Source organism: Salmo salar, chromosome 03 (genome assembly GCF_965601325.2).
Source record: "Salmo salar chromosome 03, fSalSal1, whole genome shotgun sequence".
NCBI lineage: Eukaryota > Metazoa > Chordata > Actinopteri > Salmoniformes > Salmonidae > Salmo > Salmo salar.
The window spans coordinates 58446240-58465528 of record NC_138293.1 but is presented as its reverse complement, the minus strand read 5'-3'; the positions used below and the strand labels follow the sequence as shown (position 1 = coordinate 58465528).

General features: G+C 38.4%; 1 protein-coding gene and 1 non-coding gene across 2 annotated transcripts; both read left to right on the top strand.

Moving 5' to 3' along the window:
- The first annotated feature begins 5391 nt into the window (after positions 1 to 5391).
- Positions 5392 to 5468, top strand: trnaa-ugc (transfer RNA alanine (anticodon UGC)). Its single transcript has one exon. It is a non-coding gene; the product is annotated as a tRNA-Ala (tRNA).
- An 11636-nt stretch (positions 5469 to 17104) lies between these two features.
- Positions 17105 to 18550, top strand: LOC123741679 (interferon a3-like). The gene is made up of 5 exons (XM_045714983.2): positions 17105 to 17254; positions 17411 to 17482; positions 17952 to 18104; positions 18247 to 18345; positions 18464 to 18550. The coding sequence occupies exons 1-5, from the start codon at positions 17105 to 17107 to the stop codon at positions 18548 to 18550; spliced, it is 561 nt and encodes a 186-aa protein (XP_045570939.2).
- The last annotated feature ends 739 nt before the right edge of the window (positions 18551 to 19289 follow it).

Genomic DNA, 19289 nt, shown 5'->3' with positions numbered 1-19289 from the left:
GACATATTTAGAAATATGGCTCTGAATCTAGGCTGTAGTATATATACTGTGATATCACAAGTTATTTAATCTAGTTGAAAACTGATTATTGGAGTTTGATTCATTCATATATTCAGTAGTTTTATTGAGATATGGTGTATTTTGTGTATGGTGTAGGAGAGGAGACCAAGAGGCTGTATCCCGGAGGCGGAAAGGTTAAGGGTCCAACGTCCAACGCTTTCATTAGAGGTGATGCTCAGGAGATCATGAGTGTCTACAATTTCTGTGTTAGTCTAGTTCAATCTCATGCTCACACGGGGTGTTATTGTGATTACAGGAGGGGGAAAAGCTTTGGACACTGAGACTTGCGTTTCAACTAGCCAGCGAGCTCTTCCAACAAAACCTAACACTTGTGAAATGGAATTCCATCAAACTCAGGGATCTCCAAGACCTTCTTGCTCGACAAAATATGACCTATTCGGAATGTGTACGTTCTTGGTGTCGTTTAATTTGTTAACTTTAGCTTACTACACAAGTATTATTATTATTAGTATTATTGTTTTTCATGTAATCACATGGATATTTAACTTAATGTTATTTGTTTACTATTTCAGGTCAGAGACTTGCGTCTGCGTCAAAACCTTGTGATTGGTGATATGGTTAAGAACTACTTCAAACAGCTGGACGACTTTCTTTCACGTGAGGTAAAGCATCTCATAGGTTGCATTTTATTGTCAACTGTGTTTCAAATATAAACTTTTGAGAGGGGTTGAGTAGGCCTAGCCTATACCCATGGTGTATTGTATATTATATTCACATAAAACATATTTCACGTTTTGGGGAGCATCCTGAGGTTATTTTACAAGAATCAAAAATGCCAATAAAACAAGTGTGAGAGTTGCGTTACTTTTAGTTATATTCTGGAACCCCAATTTGTTGTTGTTGAATATATGAATTATGCCACTGTAAGCTGTAAATGTTTATATTATTTCTCCGTGTTGCAAATAATTGCCACGTAGGCTATAATATTGCAATAAAGAGACAAACACGACATTAACTGGTTAAAATTGTGCATGTGTGATGCAACTTTGAAATTAAACTATCTTTTCCTTGAAATGTTATCTTAAACGTGATTTTTATTCCTCCTGATATTTAATGAAAAACATAATATAATATTCAATGAAAAACAATAAACTTTCTGAATTCCTATTCCAGCCATTTTTTCCTGCACTTTAAGACATCATCATATCACTGTAAAACATTGCTGATTCGGATAGTTATTAATTCTATCAAGTACACATTTACTAGATACCATGCAGCATAATTATAACTCCACATTCTGAATGTTAGTTCAATGGAGTATAGCAATGCTAACCATGCTGTTACTCTTCAGTCTCTATAGTGGAAAGACAACAGATGAAGAGGTAACATCAACTCACGTACACTATCTGGATAAATAAATAAATGCAATATTTCTTTAGAATTCCAATAGAAACACAATAATATTGAATACTGTGACAGATGATCTATGTGATAGACCTATATTTTACGCACACATACCTACAGTTTAGGCCCAGATTCAAAATCACCCGCAATATAGACTCCCATTTAAGCAGTATTGCCAAGGTCTATACTGCCTGTGCATTTCATAGGCTACCAGTGTCTTATTCTGAAATCCGGGAGCATATAGAAGGGGGTCTACCAAAATATTTCAGACCACCCAAACATGTTTCTAATACGAAATAATGTAATGTTGAGTGTGTAGTTGATAGAACCCATACAAGGTTGAACTTTATCTTTAAACAGGCAGTTGAGGTCCACAAACCACAATTACTCTTTAAGCAAGCGGTTCCAACGCAGTTGGATAGGATAGTTTCTGTGTGTAAATGAAAATGTGTTGCGTTTGCAAAGACAAGATTAAACGCTATTGTTTTCGAAGTGAATGTACAAACTCAAACAATTTTGTTCTATATAGTGATATAGGAGAACGCAATGTTTGCAAATAAATGCATATTTACGTAGGCTATCATCTGGCTAAAATTGATTCACATGTAAATGTTTTTAATGTAAAACATGTTCCTGGTTGATAAGCCAATAGTTAATAATAAAATAACAAATAAGTCAAGAATTCAACAATTCTTCGAGAGATGCACCTGTCCTTTCCGTGCGTTGTCTCCAGAACGAAAAATATACTCCGGTATGAAAGCGCCTGTCTACCGGGACTTCCACCTTTCACTTATTGAACACCATGAATAATATTTTTAGAAATGACCGACACAGATTTAAGCAAGGAAAATAATTCGGTACGGGATCGATCAGGAAGAACTCTATAGCTTTATCTTTTGGGGGAAATCTTATTTTTTTTGTCGGAATTATACAAAGTAGTCGATCTTTCGGAAGTGTACCAAATTTATCACCCCTGTTGATTACGAACAGACAGAATAATTTAATCAGCCTTTCAGCCTATAGCTCAGTGCTTTCTGTGGTGGTGGGGCAGCCAGCAGATTTTACGGAGCACAGGGGTTGGCAATGTTTTCTCGTTGCGCCATGATGAGGTAATATTCTCTAGTTCTGCTGTGATTGGCTCAGTGTTCTGTCACTCATGGGGACACTATATCACTGCAAAATCTAAAGGTAGAGGCTGAAAATTCAAGCCCCTTGGGTGCTGCCATAGAGTTACATTAGAAGTGCCCATCCAAGAAGGCTGAGTGTCATTGGCCACAGTTAAAATTACATCAAATCACGTTATATCTACAGTATTTAATTATTTGTTTTATGTAACCTTTATTTAACCAGGAAAGTCAGTTAAGAACAAATTCTTATTTACAATGACGGCCTATACCAGCCAAACCCGGACGACGCTGGGCCAACTGTATGCCAATAGGTTTTGAATGTTCATCCAACTCCGAATTGCAAGTTGGGAACTTGGGGCTCTTTCTTCAGCTCCGACCTGAAGATCACTGATGTCATCATGATTCAACCTTGTTTTTGTTCAGAGTTCCCAGTTCCCACCATAAATCCAGAGAATGCCAGACTTTGATGACAAAATTTGCCCACGAAGGACCACAGCGCCACCTTCCTGTTCAAGTGAGCACAGCACAACAAGGTGCGTCCAAAAATGTATTGTATGCTGCTTCATAAATGATGTAATATGCCAGGGAGATATGTATACTGTAGCTAAGAAAGTAATACTAAGTGTATGTTGTGTAGTAAGCTGTTAGTAGCTCATGTGCCACACCCTAATAATTTGGTGCCTTTTCCCCTTCTTAATTTCACCTTCTGATCTGACTTGGTGGTGCACATGTAGCCTATTGCCTGTTTTAGAGAAATGTAATCATTGAATATTATAATAACTTTCATTGTCTGCTTATATGCCCCATTTATTTATCCTACGGTTCTGACTTGGTGTACAGGAAGAATAGTGTAAGTACGGCCCATGTTCTGAATTCTGTCACTGTACATTTCAAAAGTGCTGAACAAATAGTTATATTGACTACGTCCAACCTAGTTCGCTCATTAATGTCTCAATCAAAATTACGGATTGCCTCTTCTCCGCTCATTGTACCCTTATGCCATTGTTTGTACATCTCAATTGTCAGTAGAAACCCCATGTGTTTAAAACCTGTTTGGGATAGGGGGCAGTATTTTCACGGCCGGATGAAAAAACGTACCCGATTTAAACTGGTTATTACTCTTGCCCAGAAACGAGAATATGCATATTATTAGTAGATTTGGATAGAAAACTCTCTGAAGTTTCTAAAACTGTTTGAATAATGTCTGTGAGTATAACAGAACTCATATGGCAGGCAAAAACCTGAGAAAATTCCAAGCAGGAAGTGGCCTATCTGAGAACTGCAGTTCTACTTTTGAATCTCTAGAGAAACTACAAATACTTATGAGTTATGTTGCACTTCCTAAGGCTTCCATTGGCTCTCTAAAGCCTTCAGAACGTGGATTGAGCCGTGTCCTGTCTCTGGGCAGATAATAGGAGCTCAGTTTGTCAGTGGACTGCCTGGTGACTAAGAGATTGGAAATGCGCGTTCCCGCGAGCACAGTGTTTTTTCTTTTCCTCTTTGAATGAATACACGATTGTCCGGTTGAAATATTATCGCTACTTTACGAGAAAAATAGCATAATAATTGATTTTTAACAGCGTTTGACATGCTTCTCAGTACGGTAATGGAACATTTGGATTTTTTTGGTCTCGAAATGCACCCGCGCGTTACCCTTTGAATAGTGACCTGAACGCACAAACAAAACGGAGGTATTTGAACATAACTATGGATTATTTGGAACAAAAACAACATTTGTTGTGGAAGTAGCAGTCCTGGGAGTGCATTCTGACGAAGATCAGCAAAGGTAATACAATTTTTCTAATACTAATTCTGAGTTTAGTGTTCCCCGAATTTGGCGGGTGTCAAAATGGCTAGCCGTGATGGCTGAGCTATGTACTCAGAATATTGCAAAATGTGCTTTCGCCGAAAAGCTATTTTAAAATCAAATCAAATTTATTTTTATATAGCCCTTCGTACATCAGCTGATATTCTCAAAGTGCTGTACAGAAACCCAGCCTAAAACCCCAAACAGCAAGCAAAGCATGTGAAAGAAGCACGGTGGCTAGGAAAAACTCCCTAGGAAAAACTCCCTAGAAAGGCCAAAAACCTAGGAAGAAACCTAGAGAGGAACCAGGCTATGAGGGGTGGCCAGTCCTCTTCTGACATAGCGATTGCATAAAGGAGTTCTGTATCTACAATTCTTAAAATAATTATGTATTTTGTCAACGTTTATGAAGAGTATTTTTGTAAATTCACCGGAAGTTTGTGGTGGAAAATACATTTTCTGAACATCACGTGCCAATGTAAAATGCTGTTTTTGGATATGAAGATGAACTTGATTGAACAAAACATACATGTATTGTATAACATAATGTCCTAGGAGTGTCATCTGATGAAGATCGTCAAAGGTTAGTGCTGCATTTAGCTGTGTTTCCGGTTTCTGTGACATATTTCCCTGCTTTGAAAATGGCTGTGTGATTATTTGTGTCTATGTACTCTCCTAACATAATCTAATGTTTTGCTTTCGCTGTAAAGCCTTTTTGAAATCGGACAATGTGGTTAGATTAACGAGAGTCTTGCCTTTATAATGGTGTAAAATAGTCATATGTTTGAGAAATTGAAGTTATAGCATTTTTGAGGTATTTGTATTTCGCGCCACGCGATTCCACTGGCTGTTGACTAGGGTGGGACTGCCCAGGTTAACAAACGCACCTCCACAAACCAAATCAGAATTAAAAACAGCCACGGTAAGTATTTTATTTAAAGGGGAGATCAAGCTGATCCTAACTCCTATTGGCCAATTTCTATTTTGCCCTGTTTATCAAAAGTGTTGGAAAAACTTGTCTACTGGAAAATCGGCCTTCCCTGTAGCTCAGTTGGTAGAGCATGGTGTTTGCAACGCCAGGGTTGTGGGTTCGATTCCCACGGGGGCCAGCACAGAAAACAAATGTATGAAATGAGATGTATGCATTCACTACTGTAAGTTGCTCTGGATAAGAGCATCTGCTAAATGACTAAAATGTAAATGTACTGACTGGTCATTAGTATTCTCTTTGGTATGCAATCTAGGTTCTGCGCAGGTTATGGATGTGTCACTGCATCCTTAAAGGTACAAAGTCATGTCACCATTACCCTTGATTCTAAGCAATGTTGTGCTGCTATTTTTATGGACTTGGCCAAAGCTTTTGATACGGTAGACCATTCAATTCTTGTGGGTATTGGTGTCTCTGAGGGGTCTTTGACCTGGTTTGCTAACTACCACTCTCAAAGACTTCATGTATAAAGTCAGAACATCTGCTGTCTCAGCCATTGCCTGTCACCAAGGGAGTACGCAAAGGCTCGATCATAGGCCCCACGCTCTTTTCAATTTACATCAACAACATAGCTCAGGTAGTAGGAAGCTCTCTCATACATTTATATGCAGATGATACAGTCTTATACTCAGTTGGCCACTCTGAGGATTTTGTGTTAAACACTCTAAAACAAAGCTTTCTTATTTCGTAACCTCACCTGAATTTTTCCTGTCTAAACAAATATTGCAGACATGTAAAGTTCATTGGTGGCTCAGAGGTTTAATCATTGTTTGAAATTCACTCTACAATATCCTCTGACATTACAGAGACAGGGAAAGTTTCTCTCAAATCATGAGAACCACTACTTTTGCAAACAGATGGACAGCATTCAAGAAAATGTGTGATTTATTATGAAAATATTTGCTCCTAGATGTATAACACCTAGTTGAGTGACATATGCAAACAAGAATACATTGTTTATTATTTTTTATTGATTTCAGAAAACTTGTATGATTTTTATTTCACTTAGATTAGTTTTTAAAAATTCCAATATGAATCCCTTTTTAGATTGCAATTTAAGGCAGTAAAATGTGAAAAGTTTGCATAGTTGTGTAGACTTTCACTAGTCACTGTAAGAGAACCGGCCTCGGATTCAGCCCACACTGGTGCATGACCTCCAGTAAGTAGTTCAAACAAAGGATATGTTAGACATTTCTTAACTTCTACCACTCAATACAAGAAGACACATTTATAACCGTCACCAGTCTTCATTTTCGCTGCAATAAATCACAGGTCGCTTTCTATATTAGCTGATGTTTGCTAGCTAGCTAACATTACAGTAACATCAACCAGTGTTTGCAGCTATTTGAATTTGAGTCAATGAGAGAAGCTAGCAATGCAATGTAGTGTTCCTTAGATGGCAAGGTAACAGAGGGTTCGTGTCTACCGTCTGAAAGGCACTCAATGCACATAACTAACGTGAGATTAACCCAGTCAATTGCACCATAGCGATGTTGTTTTATGTTGGCAGGGTTCACACACAATAGATGAATTTGCAGAGCTTGCGAGCAAACTAAAGCAAACATTAGCTAGCAAGCTAGTTAGTACATATTCCATTTATGTGGCGTCGTCACAGATGGAATATTTACTATCGTCAGTTTATTCCAAGATCAGCATGCAGCTGCAGTGCTTCGAAGTCCCTGTGATAAGGTTAGCGATAAACTGAACTCCAAACTGAACAGAACTACACTCTCTTCTAAATATCTTTAACCTCTCTAGGGTAGGTGGCACCAAATCGTCCCACCTACGTAACAGCCAGTGTAATCCCGTGGCGCGTTATTCAAAAACCTAAAAAATGCAAAAACTTCAATTTTTCAAAAATATGACTATTTTACACCATTATAAAGACAAGACTCTCGTTAATCTAACCACACTGTCCGATTTCAAAAAGGCTTTACAACGAAAGCAAAACATTAGATTATGTCAGCAGAGTACCCAGCCAGAAATAATCAGACACCCATTTTTCAAGCTAGCATATAATGTCACATAAACCCAAACCACAGCTAAATGCAGCACTAACCTTTGATGATCTTCATCAGATGACAACCCTAGGACATTATGTTATACAATACATGCATGTTTTGTTCAATCAAGTTCATATTTATATCAAAAACCAGCTTTTTACATTAGCATGTGACTAGCATGTGACTAGCATTCCCACCGAACACTGCCGGTGAATTTACTAAATTACTCACTATAAACGTTCACAAAAAGCATAACAATTATTTTAAGAATTATAGATACAGAACTCCTCTATGCACTCGATATGTCCGATTTTAAAATAGCTTTTCGGTGAAAGCACATTTTGCAATATTCTCAGTAGATTGCCCGGCATCACAGGGCTAGCTATTTAGACACCCAGCAAATGTAGCACTCACCAAAGTCAGATTTACTATAAGAAAAATGTTATTACCTTTGCTGTCTTCGTCAGAATGCACTCCCAGGACTTCTACTTCAATAACAAATGTTGGTTTGGTTCAAAATAATCCATAGTTATATCCAAACAGCGGCATTTTGTTTGTGCGTTCAAGACACTATCCGAAAGGGTAAATAAGGGTGACGAGCATGGCGCAATTCATGACAAAAAAATTCGAAATATTCCATTACCGTACTTCGAAGCATGTCAACCGCTGTTTAAAATCAATTTTTATGCCATTTTTCTCATAAAAAAGCGATAATATTCCGACCGGGAATCTGCGTTTAGGTAAACAGACGAAAGAAAATAAAGCATTCGGTCGACTCGGGCACGCGTCTAAGCCCATAGTACTCTGATCGGCCACTTGCCAAAAGCGATAATGTGTTTCAGCCAGAGGCTGCCTCGATATCGTTCAGCTTTTTCCCGGGCTCTGAGAGCCAATGGGAGCCGTAGGAAGTGTCACGTTAGAGCAAAGATCCTCAGTCTTCAATAAAAAGAGCCAAGATGAAACACAACTTCTCAGACAGGCCACTTCCTGCATGGAATCTTCTCAGGTTTTGGCCTGCCATTTGAGTTCTGTTATACTCACAGACACCATTCAAACAGTTTTAGAAACTTTAGGGTGTTTTCTATCCAAAGTCAATAATTATATGCATATTCTAGTTACTGGGCAGGAGTAGTAACCAGATTAAATTGGGTACGTTTTTTATCCGGCCGTGTCAATACTGCCCCCTAGCCCTAACAGGTTAATGGTCTCGTTGCAAAAGCTAAATTGTCGCAAGGGGACTTTGAAGCACCTGTGTGCCGATCTTCATCTCACAGCAAGAACTGGCAAATCTGGTGCAGTCCATTCGGAGGAGATGCACTGCAGTACTTAATGCAGCTGGTGGCCACACCAGATACTGACTGTTACTTTTGATTTTGACTTCAAATGACATTCATTCAGCCTCATTTACTGCCTTTTAAAAAAAACATAGCTGATACGGCTGACCATATTGCCCTGGCATATTACATCATTTATGCAGCAGCATATAAGACATTTTAGGACTCACGTTGTTGTGCGCGGCGGTCCTTCGTTGGCAAATTCTGTCATCAAAGAAAAAGATTTACAATCCCGAGTTGGATGACCGCTCAAAACATATTTTCCCAGTCTGACTTCCCAGTTGCAATGCTTGTGGTTAGCCACTGTCACCGATTCCTTCCAAACAACTCATTGTTGAACTTGAGATTTCCAACTTGTTGTGTAATGTTTATGTCCAATGGCCAATGAGCACCAATACGTTTTATCTACATTTGCTCTTCATTATTTATTTTCATATGACAAGGATTAAAAAGGATTTGCCAGTAGACTTGATTCACGATGATGACTGCTAGCTAAGATTGTGAAAGTAAGATGTTGACATGAATTGTCCAATCAAAGGTACTGTACATATAACGTGATTTGACCTCATTTCTGTGGCCAATGACCTTGAGCCTTCTTGGAAGGGCCCTTGTAATATAACCCTATGGAACCCAGAGGGCTGAAATTTTGGATGTCTACTAGTACTAAAGGACTGAAGCTAGGCGATTGCGCAAGGGCCCCCATGAGTGACAGAATACTGAGCCAGTCACAGTGCAATGCTCCTATTTTCTGCTGGCCCGCCCCACTACCACAGAATGCACTGAGCTAGACTAACACCTGCATGTTGGAGCTGCCTTACTCATATAGATAGATATTTGCAAAAAATGTGGGTCTCAAAACAGATGGGGTCCCCACTGGCTGTACACAGTTTACAGCATGTTTAAAAGGTGCTGTGAAATAAATGCTTGCGTGCTAGGCTGTGTTCTGATCTGCTTGAAGTGATGTCAACAGGCCAGCAGGGGGCACTCTTCCCCCATAGGCGCTGTTTTGGTAAACTGACGATAGCAAAGATTATAGCAAATGCCAAAGAAACGGAATTGGTGCAAGCTCTGCAAATTCAGCTATTGTTGGAAGCCAGCCAATATAAAACAAACTATATTAAAATTACAGAAGGTTGCAGCATATGTGTAAATTGTGAACTCATACAGTAGTCAACCCTTGTCACTGCAATCCATGTCACCTTTTAGATCGAAGCCCATCTAGAATGATAGATGGTAGAAGCCCATCTCCTACTGTAAATAACCTGCACACTGTGTGTGTGTGTGTGTGTGTGTGTGTGTGTGTGTGTGTGTGTGTGTGTGTGTGTGTGTGTGTGTGTGTGTGTGTGTGTGTGTGTGTGTGTGTGTGTGTGTGTGTGTGTGTGTGTGTGTGTGTGTGTGTGTGTGTGTAGCCAGCCAGGTAGAAAAATGGCCGAAGAAAATACAGACATCAGAGTAATTTTCAGTACCCCAAAACGCAGAGTAAGAACCCTAGTAGCCTAATATCTCTAAGACAAGTTGATAACATGTTCATAAGAAAGAAGTGAAATGCTAATGGGAATGTTTCACAATGATGTCATTAGGCAGAGCAGGCAACAGATGGCACACAGACAGCAGAGTTGGAGACAGATATGCAGGGACAGACTGGCAGAGACAGGGAGTCTCAGGTAAGTTTGTTGAGTCTTTGTTTGGCAACATTATGAAAGGTTCTCCATTTTTTAGACTTGTAAAATAGGGACATAATTGGAAAATGCCATGGATACCCACACTCTGAACTTAAACTGGTGACTGAACTAAGATTTCTTTAAGGCAATGGTATTGCTGTTGTGATTAATTGTGCAGTTTTGGGTACCGGTAGTTAGGAGTATGACAAACACCTTATTTATTTTCTAGGAGACAGACTGTGAGTCAGTGAGGGTGGTGAAAGGAAAAGAGCCAGGGAGAGAGACTTCAGATGACAGTGTCACAGCCACGGCAGGACCAGGTGTCAACCTTGTTGCCAGCAGCACCAGTATAGGGGACAGTGGCACAGCATTGTCCAGTTAGCTCAGTGATGGCACAAAGCCATATCAGCCACACCCACAATTTATAGAACCGCAAACTCTTGCCAACAGATTGTTGACGTTTCAAGAGAGATGGTTTCGCGATTTCCCCTGGCTACATTATAATCCATCAATAAAAGGAGTGTTGTGTTTTCACTGTAGCCAAGGGTTTTCAAGCCAGCCATCTTTTGGCCAAAGAGCGAATGCTGACTTCATTAGTGCAGGATTTAGGAACTTGAAAAATTCACATCACATCAAAACTGTCAAACCAACTGCAACGTTGTGACTGTAACAGCACACCAGCTAAATCTAATCAGTGCCCAGTTATCCAGCGCGTGGAGTAAACAGCAGAAATGACGAAAGCTACCTTGCACTGTATGAGAAAGCAACAACATTGATTGACTCCGTTGAATCCATTGAGACACACTCGATACGATTTGCTGGCAAAGCAGTGGATCACTATACGGCAGAATTATTTTAAGTGTTGGATGGTATGGAGGTTCAGTTTGGTGTCTGTTTTGACCAGGACAGTCTAAAAGTCCTGCACAAGTTAGAAAGACCGCTTCTCACGGGGGAGTTGGATGAGTTTCTAGATCAGTGCCCTGAGCTGAACATAGATTCTCTTTCAGTGCAGTTGCCTCTCTTTTGCAACAAATGCCCCTGTAGCAGCAGTGGAGGCAGCAGAGGTCCTCAGGAGGCTTCCAGTGGAGGTGCAGGGGTTGATTTACCAAGTTGAGGTGCTGATCAGAATTTTGTTTGTGGTGCCAGTGTCTTCATGTGAGGCTGAGTGCACTCCGCCGGTTAAAGACTTGGCTACGGTCTAGCATGGGCCAAGAGAAAGTGAACGACGTAGTTGTCTGTAATGTACATAAAGGCAGGCTGGATGGTCTTGAGGGAAAATATCTGCCAGCAATTTGTTGGATCCATTGAAACCCACAAGCATATGTTCGGTTCTTTTGTTCAGTAGTGTGTATAGCAGTGGTTCTCAACCTTTTTGGGGTACTGGAACCCCTGCATATTTTGAGGCAAGGCAGGCAAGGTTTTGAGTGGTTCTCAGGGACCTCCACCCCCTCTATTTTATGTAAAGTTACTGGAATCCTTGTGCTGAATACGTTCATTACACTTTTTTATTATACGGACCCCTTGCAATTACACCAGGGACCCCTAGGGGTCCACGGACCCCTGTTTGAGAACCCTCGGTGTATAGTATGATATTTGTTCTTTTGTTTAGTAGTTTTCAGTTTGTAGTACATGACAGTACACTTACAAATTATTTATTTGATGTTATTTTATTTAAAACTGCATACTTAGTGTGACATACTTGTCCATGCCTGCTGTTTGAAGAGTTGAGACACTGACTGAACAATAAATAAGTATTTTTGAAGGATATTTTGGATGATTTATTTGGGTTATTCATTGAAGTAGTTCTTTTCGCTTTTAGAACTGTACTTATTTTGAGCTTTTTGTTCTTGTAAAGCTATTGTAGTAGACTCAGGCCAGTGGCACATATTTCATGACTATATAAATGTATCAGAAAAAGTTCAATAAAAAGGTCAATTCAATACGGAGACCAACTTTGTGATGGTTCTCAATGGAGAGTCTTTTAGATGAGATCACACCATGTTCATTGTATTGATGAAAACTGCACCCATAAACAGTGTACAGTACCATTGCCACCTACTGGCTTTTCTTGGTATTGCTGGTTGCAAATACAAATACCTGCATACATACTGGATTGATAATGAACACTGCTATAACTATTATTAGTAGTAGTATTATAATGATTTAAACATTTTAACAAGTTGGGACAACCCTTCAGTTAACTATTGTATCTATCAATTATTCAGTAGTAGTAATTATGGTTCCTCAATATACATTTAACATATTACAACGTAGGCTGTGTTACAGCACTACTTTTGGTGTCCCCCTCAGGAATTGCTCTTGAGAAAATGTAATGTAATTGTCCCCTCCAAAGTTGATATCAGATTTTCGCCCCTGGGCGCACGGGGCAGGTCTGGCAACTGCAGCCAGAGATTTGGAATCTCTGGGCTTGGCCCCTGGAAGGTCCAATTTGATGGCAAGGGGTTTACCGCTGAACGTTATTGCTACTGTACAGTCCGCAACTGCACGCTCCACGAGAGGGTTGTATGGATTTCAGTGGCGGGCTTTGAGCTTTGGTGCCAAAAGAAAGGAATTCGTTCTTATCAGAGCTCTCTTGTGGACATTTTAATGTTCATACAGGGTCTATTCGAGCAGGGTCGTCAATTCTCCACCCTGAAGGTATATAGAGCAGCTATTTCAGCGTGTCATGTGTGAATTGATGGTGCCACTCGGTGGGCTTATCCCCTGGCGGTGCGGGTTTTAAAAGGTGTGCGCCGTCTCAGGCCGGTCATCCAAATTGTTTGAAGGTTGAAAAAACGATTCTAATACATGTAAAAGCTTTACAATGGATGAAGATACTCCAAACTATTTGTATTTATTTTATCCATCAGATATTGACTGAATTATAGCACACAGACAAATAATTTTCAATGTTTCTCTTGTACTTGATTCTTGCACTCATATATACAGAGACAGCAGGGGTCCAAACTGTAGAACCCAGTTGCTACATCTGAATATAAAAATGTATATTAGCAAACAAAATGATGCTACATTTTATCTCTGGGACAATTCAGGATGACAAATCAGAGCAAGATTACTGAATGTAAGTACATTATTTACCTTCAGAGGTGAATGTATCAAACCAGTTGGCGTGAAAAGTGTTTTGTTGTTTTGCACTCTACTCAAACAGTAGCATGGTATTTTTTCACTGTAATAGCTACTGTAAATTGGACGCTGTAGTTAGATAAACAAGAATTTAAGCATTCTGCCCATATAAAATGTCTATGTCCTGGAAAGTTTCCTGTTGATTACTAGTCATTCTAGTCACATTGGCGCATGTTAGCAAATATCTTCCTGGTCTAGGGACACCTATCCTGTATAGGTTAAAATAAGGGGTGTATTTCGTGTAGGCTTACCGTGGCGTCATGTTTTGATAAGCATATAAATCTCTATCACAAGGTGACTTTTATCAATATATTCGCCTGTATTTAACCCCCCCCCCCCCACACACACACACACACACACACAAAAAAAAAGCCAAAGGTAATTAGCTGCTAATGTCGCTATCATAAAGAATTACAAATGCCATCATGATCTGGATGAGACGGCTGTATAGAGGCAAAGGTAAGAATCTCTGGATTAACTATCTAATGTTAGCTAAAATATAGTAATGAATGAACTGACAAAATGTCTTTAAATGCACAATTCTGTGAACTGTCTTGTTCTTAAATTGACACAATACCTGTTAGCAAAGATGTCACCTAGAGATGACATGCAAGAGGTTGCAGGGATTTGTAGTTTTGCATCATGTCTACTTTGATGCTAATTAGCATTTTCTGAGACTAAATGAGCTGAATATTTATATTTTGTTCAATATAGTTGGCTATAAATAGATTTTGGTATTTTAACATGCATCTGGTGGGGATGGACAAAATCAACATGCGCACGCGGATGCACGAGCAGAGCCGGTTTTGTCAGCATGTAAAAAGGTGACGTGTAACTTTCTACCTATTGAATAGATGACGAAATGCAGTGGCATGTACAAAGTTTCGTTTTCGAACGTGGAAGAGTTTATGGGGGGTTCTACTAGTTACCACAGCCACAAAGTCAAAATTGGCTATATCGTAAAAAATCATGAAAACAAAAATGCATTTTTCGGTCTTAATTTAAGGATAGGGTAAGGCATAAGGTTAGAAGTATGGTAAAGGTTTGGGTTTAGTTTAAAATCCTATTTTAATTAGAGAAATTATAGAAGTGGGTTATGACTTTTTGTGTGTGGTCGGGGGGAGACCCAGCTGTATCCAAGAGGCGGCATGGATAATGGATATACAATCAACGCGTTCATTATAGGTGATGCTTAACAGCCAATATGAAGATCATGCGTGGCTATAATAACTTAAGTGTTAGTCTTCAAATGAATTGGTTTTACGGGGTGTGATTTTCATTACAGATGGTAAAAAAGCTTTGCACACTGAGCTTCATGTTTCAACTAGCCAGCGAGCTCTTCCAACAAAACCTAACACTTGTGAAATGGAATTCCATCAAACTCAGGGATCTCCAAGACCTTCTTGCTCGACAAAATATGACCTATTCGGAATGTGTACGTTCTTGGTAATGCTGTTGTATTTGTTCATTGCATTACACAGTAGGCTATTACTTTATTAACCATAGTATCCGTGTAATTCATGTTATTAATATTATTCACAAGAGAATTTATATTCAAGTTGTTTGTTATGTTTACAATTTTTTTCAGGTCAAAAACATGAGTCTGCTTCTTGACCCTCCAATGGGAGACAAGGTGAAGAACTACTTCAAACAGCTGGACGACTTTCTTTCAGGTAAGGTAAATATCCCCTAGGTTTACTTTTTGGGGTTTTAAATGTAGTCTATTGAGAGGGGTGCCTATAAATATGATGTAGGCCTACTTATACTATGTTTTCTTTAAAATAATATTAGTTTCTCGTTTTTTCTTTCAGAATTCCAGTTCGTGCGCACGGGAGGTCTTGAGAGATGAAATAGGGAGCATCCTGAGATTTTTTCAAAAGAAATAAATAGGTAGCATATTGTAAGTACATTTGCATAAAAGTTTATTAAAACATGTTTTATAAGTCATTTTGTTAGGTATATTAATTATGACACTCCTATGTGTTTATGTTATTCCTCCATGTTCCATAAAATTACCACGCACTCTTAGGAAAAAAGGTTCAAGATAGAACCAAAAAGGGTTCTATTGATTGTTTCATATATGGCACCCCTGAAGGTTCTATATAGAACCCCTTTCTAAGAGTGTGTATAATATTTGAATTAACACACACACACACACACACACACACACACACACACACACACACACACACACACACACACACACACACACACACACACACACACACACACACACACACACACACACACACACACACACACACACACACAGAGAGCTTATATTTGTTAGAATTGTGCTAGCAATTTTGTAAAATTGTGTGGTGTGAATCAACCGTTGAATATAGACGAATTTCTCAATGAAATGTTATCCTAAATGTAATCTTACTCCTCCGCATAATTCCATACAAACATCATCTTCAATTAAAAACAATAAACGCCGTTAGAATACACTTTTAGACAGTAAATCATATGACTGTGGCATCATATCACTGTAAAATATTGTTTATTGCATAGTTATTAATAATATAAAGTATATACTGGATATTATGCAACATAATTATTATAATCATTTGAATATTAGTTCAATGGAGTATACCAATCGCTCTTCAAACCAAGCCTCTACTCTTCAGTCTCTGGAGAGGAAAGGTAATAGTTTCAGAGGTCCCTTCAACTTACATAACTGGATGAATAAATAAAATATGTATTTACAAGTCGATTAAAGACAAGAATATTGAATACTTTGACAGATGATCGACGTGAAAGACCTATTTTACACACACATTCCTATAGGCCCAGATTTAAAAGCCCCCGCAATATAGGCTCCAATTGAAGCAGTATTCCCAAGGTCTGTACTGTCTGTGCACTTCATAGGATACCAGTGTCTTTTTCTGAAATCCGGGAGCATATAGAAGGGGGTCTACCAAAATATTTCAGACCACCCAAACCTGTTTCTAAAACGTTATAAAGCCATGTTGAGTGTGTAATTCATTCAACCCATACAAGGTTGATCTGTATCTTTACATAAGCAGTTGGGGTCCACAAACCACAATTACCCTTTAAGCAGGTGGTTACAACGTAGTTGACACCAAAGTTGCTGTGTGCAAATGAAAAGGTGTTGCGTTTTCAAACATGAAATACTGTGGTTTTCGAAGTGAAAGGCCAAACAAAAATGTTCTATATGGTGATATTTATTTAGGCCATAGTCCGATGGATTCACATGTTTATTTTTTTATCAACAATATCCTGGTTAAAAGGCCAATATTTCATGATAAAACAGCAAATAACTCAAGATGTAACAATTCTTCGAGCGATACACCTTTCCTTTCCCTGCATTTTCTCCAGACGTAAAACAACACTCAGGTATGAAAGTGTAAGGGAACTTCCACCTTTCACTTTTGGAATACCTTGCAGACTCTTTGTATAAAGGATCGACACAGGTTGGAGCATGGCAGAACTCGGATATTCGAGAAATTGATCGATCAGGAAGAACACGTTATCTCTTTATCCGTTGCGGAAGACTCACTTTTGTCGGAATTAGACGAAGTAGGCTATCTTTCGGAAGGGCATTAACGTTGATTGCGGACAGAACGAGAACTACAGTTTACCAACTCTAAAATGGGTTCAATCAGCTTTTGGATGTGCTTGGTCATGACGATTTGCACCTGGAATAAAACCATCGGATGCACGTGGATGAAGACACTGCCTCGGTCTCCGAGCATGTTCCAAGTGTTCAGCAACAACATCATAACGATGCTTCAGAAAATGGTAGGATATAGGGTCATGTTTATACACTGCCTGGTCATTGAGCAGTTGTCATCTTTTCAACATTTCATGAGCTGCAATGTTTTATTTAAATTACCTGACTCCTTTTGGTACAGTAATAATAATGCAAGATTTTGTTAATATTTTTTGGCAATTCAGGGTCATGAAGTCTCTCGAGATCCTCAGATCACTTTCCCTGACAAACAATACAGACAAGTCAATAATTTCAAGGTAAGAAATATGCATAAAAAAGGTTTTGTTCTATCCATAACCTTTTTTTTCTAAGAGTGGATTAAACACTGAATTCGGAAAGTATTCAGACCCCTTCACCTTTGCCAAAATGTGTTTCTAAAATTGGTTACAAATCAATAAAAATCATCATCAATCTACACACAATACCCCATAATGATAAAGCAAAAACAGTTTTTTGTTTTGAATAAATTAGCAAAAAATGTCTAAAAACATTTTTTGACTTGGTCATTATGGGTTATTGTGTGTAGATTGATGAGAGAAATCATATTTATTCAATTTCAAAATGAGGCTGTAACGTAACAAAATGTGCAGATAGTGAAGGATTCTGAACACTTCCCGAATGCAGCGTATATAATTAGGTTATAACGAATATGCAATTTGCAAAAATGTTCTGATATTTGCCATCAATTCACAAGGCATATACTAATACAGTTCACTCTTCTTCTAGGCTGAGGAACAGATGGCCTTCATTTCGCATACTCTGAACGCTATAAAGAAATTGTACAGCAGTGGTAAATATGAGTCCACCGCCTGGGACCAGAAAGGAGTTGACAAGTTTATGAATGACCTCTATCGCCAGACCTCGGAGCTGGACCAATGCGTATGTCATTTGTGATTTTCGCCTCTTAAACATTAATGCAAAAAGGAAAAACAGTATACTATCCTACTAGATTATAATATAAGTGGTTACATGTTAAACAAATCATAATATTAAATGAATTATTTGTATTTTGTTCTAACAGGTAAAGTCTATGAAAACTAGACTATCAAAATCTGTCAAAAGAGTGAACAAAAAGATGAGCCTTCACTTCAAGTTCCTGAAGAATTACTTGAAACGCGAGGTAGGTTGATCCATTTATCTTACAAAGAGAGTACATTCACCAAATCTGGATGTATTTATATGATGATACAACATGTGTCTATTCTTAAATTTTTAACAAGTCTATTTCATTTATGCAGGAATACAGCGCAAGCGGCTGGGAAGACATAAGGACAGTGGTGCTGGCACACCTACAAAGACTAGACACAACATTAAGTAGCCAATGAGCGTTATGTGTGTGTTGTGTACATATTATTTATTTATATATCTATTTATTCAACTATTTATTTACATGTTTACTTATTTGTTTTTTTATGCATTTATTTATTGTGTAGTAATGTATTCACAACTCTGTGGAGTAAATAATTCTTTATACTGAATAATTCTGTGATTGACTTAAGTTATACATAGCCTAATGTATCAATGTTTCCGTGCATTTTGTTTTGTATTCATGAAGGACTTTGCATACTATATTTATTATTGCAACATGATAGGAAATGTTTGTTATTGTAATAATGAAGTATATTTTCATTAAATAAACGTGTCCTCTACAGCTGTAATATTTTTTAATCAAATACATTTTAATTTATGGCATACACACATTTAGCAGATGTTTTAACGGGTGTAGCGATATGCTTGTAGTTCTAGCTCTACCACTGCAGTAATATCTGACAAAACACACAAATCTAAAAGTAAAAGAATGGACATAAGAAACATAGAAATATGTCGTAGTCCAGAGTGTACATATATACAGTACCAGTCAAAAGTTTGGACACATCTCAGGGTTTTTCTTTATTTTTTACTATTTTCCACAATGTAGAATAATAGTGAAGACATCAACACTATGAAATAACACATATGGAATCATGTAGTAACCAAAAAAGTGTTAAACAAATCAAAATATATGTTATATTTGAGATTCTTTAAAGTATCCACCCAGCTTTGACGTCAGCTTTGCACACTCTT